At 46.2% G+C, this 18,865-nt stretch overlaps 1 protein-coding gene across 4 annotated transcripts in view; it reads left to right on the top strand.

Moving 5' to 3' along the window:
• Positions 1 to 18,865, top strand: part of LOC139622492 (echinoderm microtubule-associated protein-like 6) — a 60,871-nt gene that overhangs the window by 19,461 nt on the left and 22,545 nt on the right. For all 4 annotated transcript variants that reach the window (XM_071479813.1, XM_071479814.1, XM_071479815.1 and 1 more), the window contains exons 2-20: positions 213 to 372; positions 2,754 to 2,852; positions 2,945 to 3,013; positions 3,953 to 4,138; positions 4,247 to 4,382; positions 8,883 to 8,956; positions 9,598 to 9,725; positions 9,957 to 10,094; positions 10,172 to 10,313; positions 10,592 to 10,706; positions 11,121 to 11,333; positions 11,419 to 11,586; positions 12,243 to 12,349; positions 13,942 to 14,060; positions 14,273 to 14,459; positions 14,556 to 14,661; positions 15,102 to 15,195; positions 16,849 to 16,949; positions 17,789 to 17,991. In XM_071479813.1, coding sequence (XP_071335914.1) covers positions 213 to 372; positions 2,754 to 2,852; positions 2,945 to 3,013; positions 3,953 to 4,138; positions 4,247 to 4,382; positions 8,883 to 8,956; positions 9,598 to 9,725; positions 9,957 to 10,094; positions 10,172 to 10,313; positions 10,592 to 10,706; positions 11,121 to 11,333; positions 11,419 to 11,586; positions 12,243 to 12,349; positions 13,942 to 14,060; positions 14,273 to 14,459; positions 14,556 to 14,661; positions 15,102 to 15,195; positions 16,849 to 16,949; positions 17,789 to 17,991 — 2,545 coding nt within the window. The remainder of the gene's footprint in view (positions 1 to 212; positions 373 to 2,753; positions 2,853 to 2,944; positions 3,014 to 3,952; positions 4,139 to 4,246; positions 4,383 to 8,882; positions 8,957 to 9,597; positions 9,726 to 9,956; positions 10,095 to 10,171; positions 10,314 to 10,591; positions 10,707 to 11,120; positions 11,334 to 11,418; positions 11,587 to 12,242; positions 12,350 to 13,941; positions 14,061 to 14,272; positions 14,460 to 14,555; positions 14,662 to 15,101; positions 15,196 to 16,848; positions 16,950 to 17,788; positions 17,992 to 18,865) is intronic.

Raw genomic sequence — 18,865 nt, 5'->3', positions numbered from 1 at the left:
CTAACTGTATATAAGCAGCTCCAACAGTGAAAAGTAAAAAATTTGTATTTTTACTTCTGATACTTGAAGTGATGCTGATGCTACTTTAATACTTGAACCAACAGAGTCTTTATATTGTGATGTTTTTACGACTTCAGCTCAGTCAAGTCCACTGATTGGCCAGAAATTCTAACCAATCAGACTGTTCTCTCTGTTTTACCCCCCCCCCTCAGCCTGGCGCTGCACCCGGAGCGCTCCCTGGTGGCGACGGGTCAGGTGGGGAAGGACCCCTACGTGTGTGTGTGGGACTCCTTCACCGTCCAGACTGTGTCCCTGCTCCGTGACGGACACACACACGGCATCGCCTGCCTCGCATTCAGCGCTGACGGACAGGTGACACACACACACACACACACACACACAAAAACACACACAGACACAGTGAGGATGATTAATGATGTGTGTGTGTGTAACCAACAGATGGTTTTTGTCATTACAGAAAAGTCGTGCATGATGATGATGATGATGATGATGATGATTCATCACTTTGCCTCAGTCACTTGAACACTCCTGATGTTCACAAACTGATCTCACACTGTCACATTTATTTATTCTACATCTAAATTAAAATTACTGTGGAATATATGGTGATATTTTTTATCGTACAGCAGTTTTAAAGCAAAGACCACAGACAACACAACATTAAAGATGTGTGAAAACCTTGATTTGTGTCCAGATTCTCAGCCACGTACAAACCACTGCAGCGTTTCACCATAAGCATTCAAACACATTCAGACTGGACCTCCTGAGCTGGGACCTGTGACACGCTCCCACTAACACAGCCACTTGGTTTTTGAAGCCACATGAAGTGTTAAGGTGTTAGGATGTTACCGGGAGATTTAGGTGTTTTGTTGTGGTTGTTGGGGTGTTTCAGAGAGTGGGGAGGTGTGAGAGAATCCGGCAGGGTGTTAGGTTCGGGTGTTTGACTGTTAAATACAGTGTTTAGTTATCAGGGTGTTACGGAGAGTGTTGAGTTGTAAAGCAGTGTAGTATTTTTATGTCAAACTACTTCATAATACTACTTCTAATTTTCAATCTACAGCAATACTTTGATTCTTTCACATTTCCTCGTGTGTAAAGTCTGAAGCTGCAGACCAACCAGAAACCAGCTGACGGATCACAGATCACTCTCACAACAAATACCATAAAAGATGAAGCAGCGACTTGCCTTCAGTCTCCACCATGTTTTTGAGCATTACATTAATTGAGCCAGTGTTAATATTTCCACCACGCACTCACCTGCAGTGATGGTTGATACGAGGTGTGTGGCTGCATCTCCTCCTCCCACCGACTCTCTCTGTGACTCAGTTCATCTGGTGGTAACGTCACCGCACAGGGAGACTCTGAGTCACAGAGAGTTTACAGGCAGCAGCGGGTCTGACAGCAGTGATGCTGATGCTGTCTTCAGGCAGGTACAGAATAAATCCCCGTCCCTCCGTCTCTTTGGGTCCCACATCACATCCGTCAACCTGTGGCTGTTAAAATGAAACACGGCTCCATGTGTCGTCAGAGACCAATATATGAAAAGGCTCTGGCTGCGAGTGGGCGGCACTCACACTAAATGAACAGAGTTTTCTGAGCCTCTCGGTGCTTCACTCAGCACAGTGTGTCAGAGCTGTTTGGAGGTGGACGCTGCTTTCTCTCAGTCTCTGAATCAGAGTCTGATTCTCGCCTCAGAAAACTGAAGCGAAGACAAACATTTTGTCCTTGGATGTAATTTACCTCTGCATTAATGCTTCTCTAAGATTTTCTGACCTTTGACCTCATTACCGCTGTTTTCTTTTAATATAAATTCTGCTCTTATGTAGTTGCTCTGTCAGAGCCACCCTCTGCTTTTCCCTGACACAAACATGCAGCTCACAGCTTTCACAGTAATTATTATCTCTGTTCAAACAATGAGGTTTCTCAATGGACACATCTATCTAGAATATGAACAGAAAACCAGAATAATATTTAATTCACTGCAGCTCTGAACTGAGACAAAGTCGCTGGTCTCTTCCTGACTTTAGAGCTGCAGAGCAGGAGAACGGTCAACAGCTGATTACCTGCCTGAAAACGCAGCTTCTGGCAGCTGGCAGCACTTGTAACCTTGACAATGAAAGAGCATCTTTTAAAGATCTTTCACTCTGCAGAAATTAGGAGCAGAAACATTTAAACCTACTGTGAAAACATTAACCAGCAAACCAGATGTGAAGTGACTGCTGGGGTAGAAAACAGCTGAGGCTCAGGTGTCCACAAGGGCCAATAAAAAGCACATAGTTTAGTTTGGCGAAGGTCCTGAAGGCCGACAGTGAAATCTGATGAAGGAAATGTCCACAAACAAACCAGGCTGAGTTGTGAGGTGACTCCATAAATGATCCGAGCTGTGGTGTCGGCAGTTTTTGCCCCTGGCTTTGATTTTGGTTGCGATGACTTGTGACTCAGAGTAAATCAGAGTAAACACAGAGTCAATAAAATAATCATAAATCCAACTTCATAATAAATCAGGTGCTCAGCAGCTGATTTAAAATATTTATTTGTCTTTAATCCCACAGCTTCTGCCCGATGACACCAGTCAGAGCACATTGGTTCAGTCTGATCATAAGTGTGTTTGTCTCCGTCTCTTTTTGTATCAGTTTCCTCTGAAAAAAGTCAATGTAATTCAAGTTTTTGAGTTTTTCCATTTAGATTTCTCTCTCTCTCTCTCTCCCTCTCTCTCTCTCTCTCCTCTGTAGCGATTAGCCTCGGTTGGCCTGGATGCCAAAAACACAGTGTGTATCTGGGAGTGGAAAAGAGGAAAGATCCTGGCTACAGCCACCGGACACTCAGACAGGGTCTGTGTGTGTGTGTGTGTGTGTGTGTGTGTGTGTGTGTGTGTGTGTTACACAGACTGTATGTGTGTGTTAATGTCTCTCCTGTCGTCCAGATCTTCGACATCTGCTGGGATCCGTTTCAACAAAACCGTCTGGTGAGCTGCGGAGTCAAACACATCAAGGTAACACACAATACACACACACAGACACACACACAGAGACACACACAGAAACACACACACACACACACACACACACACACACACACACACACACACACACACATACTTGTACTTCTATCTAACCCTGACCCTGACTCTAACCTTAACCTAAACCTAATTCTAACCATAACTCTAAAACCAAGTCTTAACCCTCAACATGTGATTTGAAGGTGTCTCAAAAAGTGAGGACCGGCCAAAATGTCCTCACTTTCCCAAAATGTCCTCACTCTGTTAGTAAAATACTTTTTTTGGTCCTTACTGTGTAGCAAGTACAAGTACACACACACACACACACACACACACACACACACAGACACACACACACACACACACACACACACACACACAGGGGTGAGAGGGCCTCCGGGGCTCCTGCAGTTCCTCTTCATTTTCTAACAGATAATGTGAAGTGACAAAGTTGGATTGTGGATGAGCAGCTGTTAGAAAATGTCCTGCTCCCTCTGAGATAAGAGACATGTGAACATAAAACCTGAGAGAACAACATGAACTACAACTCCCAAGGTGCATTTCACATCCAATCAAAGAGCTTCAATTCTGTTTTGTGCTCCAGCTGAAGTTAACCTGATAAAACCTTCAGCAGTTTGGATCAGTTCACTTTCTGACTCTGGATCAGTTTGTGGCAGAGCTCAGTTTCCATGGAAACGGGTTTAAGTGCTCTGAATTTGCAGATGAGGCTCATGGGTATTGTAGTATTTAGAGCTATCAACAGAACCAATGGAAACAAACACACTTTCTCTGAATTGAGTTGAAATAATTGACAAAACAATTTCAACTCAATGTCTCTACTTACTAGCTTGTTGCAGAGGCTTTCATGGCCTTCATCAGCAGGGGGGGTTTACCCAGTTGGCCCCTCCCCACCCTCTCTCTCTCTGTCTGTAGTTCTGGTCTCTGTGTGGAAACTCTCTCACTCCAAAGCGGGGGATTTTCGGGAAGACGGGAGATTTGCAGACCATCCTGTGCGTGGCGTCGGCTAAAGATGACATCACGTACTCCGGGGCGCTCAACGGGGACATTTACGTCTGGAAGGGGCTGAACCTGATCCGGACGGTTCAGGCCGCCCACGGGGTAAGTCCCAGACCTGCTGAGGGTCATTCTGCAGAAGTCATGCCTAATACTGACAGGAAGAGGAATGTACTGTAACTGTACTGTGTGTGTGTGTGTGTGTGTGTGCAGGCTGGTATCTTCAGCATGTATTCCTGTGAGGAGGGTTTTGCCACAGGCGGCAGAGACGGCTGCATCCGACTGTGGGACGTTGACTTCAAACCGATCACGAAGATCGACCTGCGAGAGGCCGAGCAGGGATACAAAGGTACGCTGCAGGTCGGACGGCGGCGGCCTGAGCACACTGAGCAGAGGTTGTTTCCACATCTGGCTGCTGGAGGAGGAAGGTTCCCCTGTGCTCACCTTGAGTCTCAGATTTACACCTGCAGGTTCATGACATCACTAGTTCAGTGAAACAGTCTTTAGCTGCGTCCCAGTTCAGTTCCTTTAGAGAGCACGGTCTACGAAGGTGTGGTCCTCTGTAGCCGTAGACCACGAAGGCCGAACCGAAATGAGACGGTCTGGCCCACGGAGGATTTTTGCTTTGCATCACCAGTTGTGACTCCTGTCGCCCAACAATCTCGACAACACGTAACTTTTTTTCACAAAAACTTGAGGTTTTAAGGTCCTTGGTTTTAACAGTTTTACTGCTGCTGTTGAACTGAGCTGAAACCCAATACTTACATTTAACAGTGTGACCCTCAGGCTCTCTGTCTGTGTTTCCTGCCATATTATATTCAAATAAATCTTGGGATACGCTGGGCCATGAAGGGTTCACCTGCTGGAGCCTTCGTTGTCCAGGGAAAGAAGGATGCATTTGAAGGAGCCCTCTTGATTTGCTTCTATTTCTATCAATTTCTATCACTTCTTTTCTTCTACTGAAGTTAGCATGCTAACCAGCTAGCTCTGGTCTGGTTGGACCGTCTTGTCACTTTCTGATACCGAGTCACTGTATCATCCGGTCTGTGCTGAAGAAGAACCTGTTAAAACCTTATGGCTGAAGCCCTGGGTCAGACTGGTAAGTAAACTAATGCTAACATTGGCTACGTAGCATTAGCAGAACTTACAGTTAGCTGCTGTAACACCAGGTGGAGCTGGGGTTAAAAAAGTATTCAGCCATCTACTGACAGCAGGAAGTCAGGGACAATAAAGTGTGTTGGACTTTACTAACCATCTATTGTGTGTGAGACCTTTAAAGCAGCACAGACCCGTCCAGGTAATGAGCTGTGGCCTTTCTGTCTCTGTGTCAAACCTTTTCCTCAACCCTCATTGAACCTGGTTAAATATCACTGAATCAGTCTTTTAAAGCCGAGCTCTGCTCTCACCCTCGTCACCTCCCACCTCCTCTGTCTCCTGGAGAATAAGGAGAAGAGAAAAGGTCCTTTAGAAAAAGATGACTCCTCTGTCAGCTGAAGGTTTTGATGCCTCTGTCTCATCAGAATAAAAAAAGTGCTAAAAGAGGTGGAAGCTCGAATCCTTCACCTTCATTTCTCTTCCTCTCTTTTCCCTCTGAAGATCTGAAGAGAAGTTTAGTTGTCGTCCTCTGTCTTTGGAGGGAGACGGGAGTGACCTGATTTTCTGGCGTTCTCTTCTCTGGACAGTGTTTGAGGAGGAGTTTTTGGTGAAGCAGGGAGCAGAGGTGTAAAAGTTTGTCTGGAGCAGGAGAAGAGAACTGACCTGATTTTGTAAAAACCCAGAGGTGGTGAATATTTGAAACCCTCTCCTGCTTTTCACTCCTAAATGCCCCCCCCCCCCCCCCCCCCCCCCCCCCCCAGCTGGAGGTAGAGATGCTCAGGGGTTCCATTAAGCCCTTGGCCTCCTTTTTTTACGTCTCCTCTCTGAAGATTTCTGAGGAGAAAGTTGGAAAAGGTGAAAGGAGGTGAAGGTTTTGTGATCTCTGATTCCAGTCAGAGTTGAGAAAATCCTCGTTTTGGGAAGTTGGTGTTTTAACGCCTTCACCTCTCAAAGGACTTTACTGCTGCAGGAGATGATGCAAACCCTTCACTGATGTTTTCAATCTCTGAAGGCGAGACATGTTACAATATCTGAGATCATTAGCTTTGCTAGCTGCATGGTAGCATTGGACTCAGATATCTATAACTACTGAGCAGCAAAGTTTGTACAGAAATTCACAGATGAATCCTCTGACTTTTCTTTCTACCCTGCAAAGGCAGTAACGACACGTTTGGTCAAGTTTCAGTTACAATATTCTGACTGGTTTATTGTATGAAAATATGATGCCATAGAAATCTGTAATTTCCTGGACCCTGACACATGATCTCTGGTTGGATTAAGGTCAGAGGCCCCAGATGTTGTTGACTGAATGAAGCAGTGGAGACACCAGGAGGCGGTCTGGGTGGATCAGGCACCAACAGCTCTTTGGTTGTGGTTAGTGAAAGACGGTGGTTTAGGTTAAATGTAAATAGGTTGTATCTGAAGTCACTGTGAAGTTTTTCAGCATCCGACCAGACCAGGATCCTCCCAGACCTGAGCAACCATCAATCCTCAGGAGCGTCTCCTGAAGTACCAGACCTTGGTTGTCATGGTTACAGTAATAAACACACGGACTGTGCTGACAGTAGCGTACCTACCTCCATCGCCATGGTTACTATAGTAACGGTCGTGGCTTGGTTAGGTTCAGGAAAAGATGGTGATTTGGGTTAAAATCAGTTCTTCCTCAACATAACGCAAACTTTGTTGTCATGGTAACAATAATAGCAACGAACGGTCATGGATAATAGAAACAACATAAACTGCTCCTGTCACATGGGAATCGAACACCGCTCTCCTGGGTCATATTCATCCATCCACCCCAACCTCCTCCTGACGTGGACTTTGTCGCTCTGTAAACTACGTCACCGCACTTTTCCCTTTGCTCCTGTCATCATGACTACGACCACTACATGTCGCCTAGCAACAGAACCTAACTCTGGGTCATAGTAACCTGCTGACAGACGACCTCTGACCTCGTTTGTTACAGGACAGTCTCACACAGGTGGAGAACAGATGTTTTCTTCTCACCGACCATTCGACTGAAAACTGATCGAGACTCAACATTAAAAAGCTGAGTGACAACAAAGTGAAGAGAATAAACGTCTGTGATGTTTCTCAGGAGCAGAGTGTGAGGAGGAGGAGGAAATGTCACATTTCTCTCCACCGGGCGGTTTAGAAGTGATTTGTTCAGGCGCAGTTTTCCTCCCGGCTGCTGTTAACACTTCAGAGACGACAGATCAGAAATTCCTCCTGCTTCTCTCTCTGCTTATCCTCTGTGAAGAAAAACTTGTCCCATTTATTTCCACTTTGCCTCATAAACTCCTCTGCTGCTCTCAGGTTGGTTTGCCTGGTGAAGCTCCGGGGAGGAGTTTCTAACACAGTAACAGGGAAACATCACACGCTGAGTCATGCCATCAGCGACAGCAGACGCTCTAATTGGCGAGCACTGTGCTGCTGAACCGCTCAGCTAATTAGGTTTCAGATTCCAGGGAGCTGGAGTTTAACGGCGAAGGCACTGAAAACAAAAATGTAATCTGTTCTCACACATCTGCTCTGTGTGTGTGATGATCCAGTCATTCACATCTGAATTCATGATAATAAGAACATTTTCATTGTGATTATAAAATAATGGTTCTGTGCTAACGAGAAAACAAAACGCTGCTTCCATGATGAGACTGAGACCCCACAGCCGGACCTGCAGCTCTGAGGGTTAAAGGCTCAGGTCACATTCACATGTCTGAAAACAGTCGTCAGGGGAGAGAGGTTTTCATTCATTTCAGTCCTTTCCTGACGGTTAAAGGCTCCACAGTTCTTCAACTGTCTCAGTTTGACAGACCGAGCAGGTACTGTCTGTTTTAACCAAGCATCAACCTCCAGACAGTGAAGAGCTGAAAGCTGCACTTCCTCTAATGACCACGAGAGTCTGGCTAAGAGCAGTGACTGCTTTGTTGTGACATCACAAAGTTCCAGAAGTCCTGACGGCTGGTTTTAAGGCTCAGTGTCTGAATACAGGCTGTGTGCATTTCTCTGTGGACTGAGGCTTTGATACTTTCACAGTATTAATATAGAACCTAGACCTGCTTTAGAATCACAAACACATGGACATCTACCTTTAGACTGGGTGGAGCTTTACAGCTGGTGATGTCATCTCCTCCAGGCTGTGAAGCTGCGTCGGTGTGAACCTCATTGAGCAGGAGGGTGGAGGTCAATGACCCACAGTGATGTTTCCAGCTCATTAAGTGGAGTTAATCAATCAGACACACCTCCTCATTAATTCTCACTGATCCGTCTCTGGTTTCCTGCCTGTGTTTTTCTTGACTTTTGTTTCTGCTGGATTTGATGATTTGATCAGAAAAGCTTCAGCTCTTCTCTCCGTCTTTATCTCCCACTCTCTTTATTCTTCTTCCAGCTTTTTCCTTTTCTTCATCTGCTCCTTTTTCTCCTTTTTCTCATTTTGTGTCTGAACATTTTCGTTTTTACTTTCTTTTTATTTTGCTTTAATCACGATTTCTTTTCTCCTCCTTCTCCTCCTGTTTTCTGTCTTGCATCTTTTTTTTTATTTCATCTTCCTTTTCCCTCGTCCTCTTGTTTTCTCCTGAATCTTATGTTTTATATTTACATCCCTCCTTAACTTTGCTTTCTCATTTTCTCCTCCTCTATTTTTCTCCTCCTATCTTTTATTTTAAAGTCTGATAACTACTGTCAGATTCTGTTGCAGCTCTCCTGTTGTTTCTGCAGATACATATATATCTTCTTCCTCCTCTTCCTCCTCCAGGTCTGTCTATTCGCAGCGTCTGCTGGCGAGCCGACCGGATCCTGGCGGGAACCCAGGACAGCGAGATCTTTGAGGTGAGGAAGAAGATAAACGAAGGGAAACAAGAACTCAGCCCCGTGCTGTTGCTCCCTGCAGAGACGCTTTTTAAATCATTTTATTTTCAGTAAACCGCCTCCTGCTGAACGCTGGCTCCTCATTGGCTCCTCAGCTCACAGCCAACAGTATTAGTCTTTGTATTCATGAAGTAAAAACCAACAGAATCTTTAGGTGATTTTAGCATCAAGTCGTTTAAAGTCATCTTGAAATCAGGGTTTGTGCAGTTTTGTAAAACCTGGAACATTCATGAAATTTCCAAAATGGCTCTTTCCAGGCCTGGAAAAGTTTTGGAAAAAAGTGAAAAATGAATGTTTTAATGTGGTTTCAAACATGACCTGTGTGTGTGTGTGTGTGTGTGTGTGTGTGTGTGTGTGTGTGTGTGTGTGTGTGTGTGTGTGTGTGTGTGTGTGTTTAATTCAGTGATAGATAAGTTCTATATTCTCTCAGGTGTGAGGATCACAGGTGTAGCTGTCTTGTCTCACCTGGAGCGACGAGCTGGTCTCATTCAGTTTATTATACAATTTATCATTTATCTCTCACTTCACTAAGAAACATGTTGAATGAGGAGATTCTTGGTCTGATGTCGTGTCTGAGACGTCACCTGTGTGTGTGCGTCCAGGTGATGGTGAGGGACCGCGACAAGCCGCTGCTCATCATGCAGGGACACAGCGAGGGCGAGCTCTGGGCGCTGGACGTTCACCCCAAAAAACCTCTGGCTGTCACCGGCAGCGACGACCGCTCCGTCAGGTCAGTACAGGTGACCCCAGGGGTCAGGGGTCAGGGGGCCGAAGAGAGTCACGGTCACATTCACACACTGGGAACTACAGATGGGCTCTGGGGTCACAGATCTAGTGCCTTGCTCATGAGCACCTCTGTGACGGCTGCTGACAGAGAGGAGGAGATTTCTACTGTGACTGAACATCCACTTCCTGTTTCTGCTGATGCTGTGTGTGTGTGTGTGTGTGTGTGTGTGTGTAGGTTGTGGAGTCTGGTGGATCACGCCCTCATTGCTCGCTGTAACATGGAGGAGGCGGTGCGGAGCGTGGCGTTCAGCGTGGACGGGTCCCAGCTGGCTCTGGGCATGAAGGACGGATCCTTCACTGTGCTGAGAGTCAGGTAACACACACACACACACACACACAGGTAGTTTTGTGTAACGTGGCTTTAACAGGACGTTTCTGTCTCCGTCTCAGAGACATGACCGAAGTCGTCCACATCAAAGACAGGAAGGAGGTGATACATGAGATGAAGTTCTCCCCAGATGGAGCATATCTTGCCGTCGGCTCCAACGATGGACTGGTGGACGTCTACGCTGTCGCCCAGAGATACAAGAAGGTGAGGGTGGAGCCGGGGGCGGAGGTCAGGGAACATTCAGACACTAAAACTGATCCGTGATTCTCGTTTCTTTTACATTAATGACATAAGTACAGAAAGTCTGTGTTGTAGTTGTTCTCTTGATTCTCACCTGTCTGCCTGTCTGTGTCTGTCTGTCTGTCTGTCTGTCTGTCTGTCTGCCTGTCTGCCTGTCTGTCTGCCTGTCTGCCTGCCTGTCTGTCTGTCTGTCTGTCTGTCTGTCTGCCTTTCTGCCTGTCTGTCTGCCTGTCTGTCTGCAGGTGGGAGAATGCAGTAAATCTTCCAGTTTCATAACACACCTGGACTGGTCTCAGGACAGTAAAATCCTGCAGAGCAACGACGGAGCAGGAGAACGACTCTTCTACCGAATGCCCAGTGAGTCTCTGCACCCATCACCTAACGCAACAGACAAGGTCATAGGTCGTCTGTCAGCAGGTCATTATGACCCATAGTTAGGTCTTGTTGCTAGGCAACATCTAGTGGTCATTGTAATGATGGCAGGAACAAAGGGAAAAGTTCGGTGACGTAGTTTATAGGTCGATGTCGGAGACTGGTTGGAAGATTTTGTCTCCACACATGAAACAGGAAGAAACAGCTGAGACTCTGAAGTGTCTCCAGTGAGGAAGATTAAAATCTGCATCATCCTTACGTTCCCTTCTCCGTCTGTGATTACTCCTGATAGAAAAGTGCAGAGAGGCTGTTTGTTATCGTCAGTGGTGTGTGTTGAGTGTGTGAACTTTGAAAAAGTTCATATTCACACCCCCCCCCCCCCCCCCCCCCCCCCTGCAGTGGGGAAGCCGGTCGTGAGTAAGGAGGAGGTGAAAGGTCAACGCTGGGCGTCCTGGAGTGGCGTCCTGGGCTCAGAGGTCAGTGGCATCTGGCCCAAATACTCAGATCTGACTGAAATCAATGCTGTGGACGCCAATCCCGCCGCTGCCGTGCTCGTCACCGGAGACGACCTCGGCCTCGTCAAGCTCTACCGCTTCCCCTGTCTGAGGAAAGGTCTCTGTCTTTTCTGTCTTTGTCTCTTTCTGTCTTTCTTGTCTCTTGGTCTTTGTTGCTAAATGTGACTCATGTTTTCTCCAAGGAGCCAAATTCAAGAAGTACATCGGCCACTCTGCCCATGTGACCAACGTCCGCTGGTCACATGACCTGCAGTGGGTGCTGACCACAGGCGGGGCCGACCACGCCCTCTTCCAGTGGAGGTTCCTGCCGGAGTCAGTCATGAACGGAGGACTGGACGTCAACGTACAAGGTAGAGTACTGAAGTGAATAAAAAAACTCAGAGGGGAGGAGCCAGGTCAAAGTTCATGTGTCCCTGACAGGGCTCCACAGGTGTTTAAAGCTCCACAGTCTAAAGGTAGATGTCCATGTGTTTGTGATTATAAAGCAGGTCTAGGTTCTATATTAATACTGTGAAAGTATCAAAGCCTCAGTCCACAGAGAAATGCACACAGCCTGTATTCAGAAACTGAGCCTTAAAACCAGCCGTCAGGACTTCTGCAACTTTGTGATGTCACAACAAAGCAGTCATTGCTCTCAGCCACGCCCCAAGCCCCGCCCACCTGGACTCACCATCCAACCTCGCAGGATTTGGTTTCTCTGAGTGTTTACCTGAACAGAAGTGTAAAATATGGACCTTCCTTTATCATCAAACAGACCTGGAAATATAAACTTCACTTTCCACACTATGGGACCTTTAAGAAGGTTTTTCTTCTTCTGTCCCTCTAATCAGTTTTATGAGGTTTTCTTGATTGTGTTCCACAGTTGTTCAAAAGTTGAATGAATAACCAGCTCTGTGATGTCTGTGTTTTCAGAGCACAGTTTGAACCATGACTGTTAGTTGATATAATCTGTAGACAGAGTAAATGTCAGTGTGGTAACCTGACCCCGTCTGTCTGTCCTCTGCAGACAGTCATGGAGACTCCAACAGTGAGGAGTCAGACAGCGACGTGTCCGACGTCCCGGAGCTCGACTCCGACATTGAGCAGGAAACTCAGATCCACTACGACAGACAGGTACGACCTACACGAGTCAGGTGCGACCATCTGGGTTGTCGTCATGGTGATCCGCAGCCCCTGAGCAAGGCACCGAGGCCTCAGCTGCTCCACGGTGGTTTTCACAGAGCAGCTGTGGACGTTTTACAGCTGAGTGTGTTTTAATGGAGGCTGCACCATATCAGCTCCTCGTCCTTATTCCCATCAGCCAGAGCGCAGCAGGGCTCTGTGTGGTTGCCATGGTGATCATGAAACACGCCTTATCTCCACCGCCAGCCGCTGCCTGGCTCACGTCCCTGTGACCACCGTCATCCAGGCGCCGCCAGCGTCGGAGCAATGTGCTGTTTGGAGATAGAGCTCAAAGTGTGTGTGTGTGTGTGTGTGTGTGTGTGTGTGTGTGTGTAGATTTATTACTGGCTCCAAAGTTTAAATGGAAAAGCAGGAGGATTTGTTTACTTTTATTATTTAATTTTCATATCCTCGTCCTCCCTCTCTTCTCTTCTTCTTTCTTTTTTTCACTGTTTCCTTCTCACTCCATCCTTCCTTCCCTCCTCCCTTCTTCCTTTATTCATGTTTCACACGTCTGAGAGTTGTTGGTATTTCTGAGACGTCTCCTCTTCAAACCTCTCAGACAGTTACCACAGAGTTTTGTATCAGAACTGTGACCCCTCAGATTTATCTGGTGACCTTAGGGAGGGGCCCAAACCCTTGCTTTGGAACCACTGGACTAAACTATATAACTGTGTATAAGGTTATATAAAAGCTCCACCTGGAGCAGCTTCAACAGTGAAGCACTAATGAAATAATGATCTGTTATGTGATGTATAATAATATCAGTGATGATCAATCAGCTGTTCTACAGGGAAAGTACTTTTACTTTTAATACTTGAAGTACATCTTATTAAGTATACTGTTGTACTTTTACAGAAGATTTTAATTGAAACACTTTTACTTGCAGTAGAGTATTTTTCTATGATTTTACTCTTCATCACTGGTGAAATGTTAAAAATAAATCAGTGTTTGGTTCACCCAGGAGGAGGAAGGACATATATTTATATTACACTTTGAGGATTTTTCTTTTACTTTATTAGAGGAAGAAGGAAAAGTCGTGGGAGAAGCTGGAGTCTAGATTCTAGTTCCAGTTAACTGGTCTGTGACTGACAGTCCTGATCCACCATGACGCTCCAGAAATATGCCGCTCTGAACACGGAGCGAGGAACGCTGCCAGTCCCAAACCTCCTGGGAGCAAAGTCTCTGTGTGAAACTCTCAGACGGCTGAAACACGCCGACCCCCCCTCACAGAATAATCAGCGTGAAGAGTGAGCAGGCATTCGCTCTGCAGAGTGTTCACTTCCATCTCCTCACCAGGAAACAGAAACGTGTGAAGAGAAGATGAGACGCTGTTACACTGAGTCTGTGCATCAGTGGTTGAAGAGTTTATGATTCACACTTGGAGTAAAGTCTATGGCAGTTGTCCCCCCCCAAAAAAAACTCCACTTGTTCACAATAATCCATCAGGCAGTTTGCAGACCCTGTTCGTGCTCCCCAGAGGTTTAGATTTTAATGATCCCAGGACATTTCCTCTAATCTAAAGTGTGTGTGTGTGTGCGCAGGTGTATAAGGAGGACCTGCCTCAGCTGCGACAGCAGAGCAGAGAGAAGAAGCAGCAGGTCGGATCTCTGAAGAGACAGAGGGGACCGGACCAAGGCCTCCGGCTGCAGTTTGTTCATGGGTAATATATCTGTGTGTGTGTGTGTGTGTGTGTGTGTAAAGCTCCTTTCAGACATGCACATATTTACATACATGTGACGGCTGCTTCACATGTTGGTCTCATGTCTTCATAAGTAACTTTAACATAAAGACGACAGAGTCAGACTGAGGTCAGATAAAAGTACAGGTCCCACTGAAGCAGCAGTGTGTGTGTGTGTGTGTGTGTGTGTCCAGGTACCGTGGTTACGACTGCAGGAACAACCTGTTCTACACTCAGGGGGGGGAGGTGTTGTACCACGTGGCGGCGGTGGGTGTGGTCTACAACCGACAGCTACACAGCCAGCGCTTCTACCTCGGCCACGACGACGACATCCTGAGCCTCAGCATCCACCCACTGAAGGACTACGCTGCTACAGGACAGGTGCACACACGCACACACACACACATACACACATACACACACACACACACACACAAAGTCTGATTTCCGCTGAGAGCCTGTCTCCTGTGTGTGCAGGTGGGGAGGGACCCAGCCGTCCATGTGTGGGACATCCAGACCATGAAGTGTCTGTCTCTGCTGAAGGGATTTCATCAGAGAGGAGTGTGTGCGCTGGACTTCTCAGGTATCCACTACTTCACACACACACATCAAAAAGACACAAAAAACACATTAAATCAACGTCTCCGGATGAATGAAGGACACACAAACACATCATCATCATCATCATCATCATCACATCAGGAGGGAGGAACATGCTGTTGTTCTGATAAAAGTTGGAAGTCTCTCTGCAGGACAGTGTGTGTGTGTGATTATGTAAAAACAATGTGATATTTTTGGCCCTTTGGTTATTTCATATTCACCTGGTGAGAAGCAGCCATTTAAATCAGTCTGAGAATATGGAGACACCACAGTGAAGCAGCAGCAGCTTCACTGCAGAAAACAGAAAACTAGATCATATCCAACAATAAAGTTTGTCAGAAACCTTTAATGTGAGATAAGTAGTTTATACACAGTATATATATATATATATATATATATGTTTTCTCTGTGTTTCCTCTGCAGCTGATGGAAAGAGTCTGGTCTCTGTGGGAGTCGATGACGGACATTCAGTCGTAGTCTGGGACTGGAAGAGAGGAGAGAAACTTGCTACTGCCAGGTACTGACAGAACAAGACCAGGCCAAACTGTATTTTAATACAGCTGAATGTATATGTATTAGTAGTGGTTGTAGACAGTTGCCATCTGATGTTCATTCTGTATCTGGAGAAGCTCGACAGTGTCTGTCTGTTTTCGGGGCGTCCCAGTGCAGCAGCATGTGACCTGTCTGCAGCCGGGCTGGAACACAGAGGTAAAAGGTGAAGTGAACCTGCAGCGCTCACTGTGCACAGGTTAAACAAACCACAACACAGACTTGAAGCAAACCTCAAGCTCAGAGACTCCAACTCAGTCACGTGGCATTCAGCTGATCAGTGGTGGAATTATGATCAGTCAGTCAGTCGACGACATTCAAGATTAAAGGGCCGGTCCCACTGTTGCTGCTAATACTGTGAACTACTGTTAAATCTATAAAACTAGTCCTAGTTTTGTTAAAGCTTTTGTTGTAACTACAGTTTCTTCCACTAGTACCACAGCTGCTACTATTATCAGTACTCCTACAATATTACTATCATTACCACTGCAGCCACACATCTATTACTGCATGTAGTACAAGATGATATTTCATTACTACTTATCATAGTAGTGGAAGTACAACTACTACCAGGGCTGATACAGCAGCTTCCAGTATTACTGCACTGACATCACTGCTGCTATACCAGTACTGTTTCTGTTACTGGTTGAACTGGTTTGTGGTCGACTGCTGACACTGTAGTAACTCTGGTGTTCAGGTGGAAGGTGTGAAGGAATTTCCTCCTTTGAGTCTGTGAGCGTCTTCACCCCAGATCAGTGAGCAGCTGCTCCATTATCATCCACACAGTTGCTGTAGTAACCGAGGTTCACAGGCCTCTTACTGACGGAGAGAGTAGGAAGAAACGAATATCAGAGGGAGAGTGAGAGCAACAGACGGTGAGCACACTAAAGACAGAGACGAGACAGATCCTCAACGTGAGACATGAGATCATCTCTAGGTTTAAGCTTCCAGTGGAAGCTTCACACATGTATGTAGAGATATGGAGCAGCCTTATGTTGGTGGCTGCAGAGCTCGAGCTGTGTGATGAGGTTTATGTAGGGGACAGCTTCAGATCTGGACGGACTAGTTGACCTGTGAACATCTGTAATTGTCCACTGCCACACTGTCCACTGCCACAGTCCATCTGTGCATCCAAATAATAAATACCTCTGCTTAAAGCTCCACAGTCTAAAGGCAGATGTCCATGTGTTTGTGATTATAAAGCAGGTCTAGGTTCTATATTAATACTGTGAAAGTATCAAAGCCTCAGTCCACAGAGAAATGCACACAGCCTGTATTCAGAAACTGAGCCTTAAAACCAGCCGTCAGGACTTCTGCAACTTTGTGATGTCACAACAAAGCAGTCGCCGCTCTCAGCCACGCCCAAAGCCCCGCCCACCTGGACCCACGATCCAACCTTGTAGGATTAGGTTTCTCTGAGTGTTTTTGGTTCTTTAAACTACAAATATATCAGAATAAACGCTGGAGAAGTTAAAATGTGGAGCTTTAAAACATCAATGTCTCCAGAAAACGTCACAGAACAGTTACCGTCTCCTCCTGTAACACACTGTCAGCATTTATAGGTTGGGTACAGTGTTAGCCAGAGTACACACAGTTTAATTGTGTCTCTCTTTTTCTGCAGGGGTCATAAGGAGAAGATATTTGTGGTGAAGTGTAATCCAATGCTGATGGACAAACTGGTCACTGTGGGGATCAAACACATCAAGTTCTGGCAACATGCAGGTAAAACTGCAGGTTTGACTCTGGGTTCAATCCAACATGGATTCAGTGGCTGCTGCAGGATTAGAAAGAGCCTGATCACACTCACTGCTGCAGGTGTTTTATATAGTGACAACTTTTATCATGCACTGTTTTCTGGTGCTGTGTTTGCCTTTAAAGTCCTCACTTGCTCACCATAGAGTTATTTATACCCTGTTGTCCTTTTGCTGCTGCAGCAGACAGTGTCCCAAAAGAGACAATTAAAGTTTAAATCAATCTAATGACTCCTGACTGAAACATTTGTGAGGTCTTGTGACCTTTAGCCAGGCCAGAGGTTTTCAGAGTGAGAGAGGAGGTGAGTTGAGAGGTGAGGCAAGGAAACAGGAAGTTAGTCACTGTAGTGTGGTCTGCTGCAGTTAGCTTCAAATCTCACACACTTTCTCTGAGTCACATCTGAACACACAGATGTGAGGCAAATGTCTTCATATTCAGTGTGACTGACACTTTCAGTAGGCGTCTTTATCTTCTGTGAATAAATGTCCTTAAGTCCACTCAGAAACCACAGAAGAAAGGCGCTCTTTATAACAGCAGAAGCTGCCTGAGAATCTTCATGTTTTTAAGTTTTCTTCAGTATCACAGAGATACAGTGATGGTGTCTGTACATCCACAGGTTAACTGCAAAAAGGGGCTGCTAATAGCTAATTCGGCCATTTTGCTAAAATTTGTAGGCTAAAAAATGGCTAGGCTAAACAACCTTTACAACATGCAACTTTTTTTCCACAAACTTGAGGTTTTAAGGCCCCTGAGGTCAGGTTGTTTTTTAAAGCTCCATCTGATGCTGTATTTCTGTCTCTGTCCTCCAGGTGGGGGCCTGACCTTCAGGCGCGGTGCGTTCAGGAGCGTCGGCCGGCCGGAGACCATGATGTCGGTGTGCTACGGCCGCAGCGAGGCGCTGGTGTTCTCCGGAGCCGCCACCGGAGATGTTTACATCTGGAAGGAACCGATGCTGCTGAAGACGGTCAAAGCCCACGACGGACCCGTGTTCGCCATGTTCTCCCTGGACAAGGTGAGGAGGAGCTGTTTGTCCTGTCTGACAGCCTGCTGACGTCATTCAGGTGCTTGAATCTGTCGTTCTTTTGGAGCCAGGCCTGGGCGAGGATCCTTTCATTATTGTATTGTCTAACAATTATTTTGTATAATATTTCATTACTTTAAATTCCCTCAAATTCTGGTTTCTGTCCTGTCAGCGTCATCTGGAAATTATAAACCACTCACTCTGACTGATCTGCAGGTTCTGAGACTTTCTCTTCCAGATGTGCTGCTCATGTTTAACAACCCAACCTAAGCACACACAGTCTCATCCCAGTTACTGATGGTGTTACATGTGTGGAGCATGAGAGACCTGGTGTTCATAGGGTCACAGCATCAGCCCCCACAGACTCCCTCCACCGAGCCTGTCTGCAGTCTGCTCTCATTGTCAGCTGTTTAATCCTCAGTCAGCAGCTCTGTGCGGTTTTGGACTTAATTAATTTCTGTCTCCTCTTTGGCGGCCCTCCAGCTGGGGGCCCCAGGGGACTGCCCAGCTCACCTGTGCCTCAGAACAGCTGAGTAGGTGAGGGTTGGAGCGACAGGTGGGTTAAAAAAAAAATCATCATGATTAAGATTCTGAATCTGTTCATGAAAGCCGTAAAATTACTTTTGTAATTATGTTAATGAAAGAGAAAAAGGACAGAGTGCAGTGTGTGTGTGTGTGTGTGTGTGTGTGTGTGTGTGTGTGTGTGTGTGTGTGTGTGTGTTTGAATCTACTCTGCTGTCGCCCTCAGTGTCGTCATGTTGAACAGAAACGTCGGCTAAATGCCCAAAACCTGTAGAACTGTAGGAGAGAGCAGACGTGGAGTAGATTTACATGTTTCCTCTTCCATCTGTTTTCCTCTCTCTCC

Source organism: Trachinotus anak, unplaced genomic scaffold, assembly GCF_046630095.1.
Source record: "Trachinotus anak isolate AG129_WGS33_773 ecotype Australia unplaced genomic scaffold, CSIRO_AGI_Tana_v1 ptg000007l, whole genome shotgun sequence".
In the NCBI taxonomy this organism is placed as follows: Eukaryota; Metazoa; Chordata; class Actinopteri; order Carangiformes; family Carangidae; genus Trachinotus; species Trachinotus anak.
This window is presented reverse-complemented; position numbering and strand designations above follow the sequence as displayed.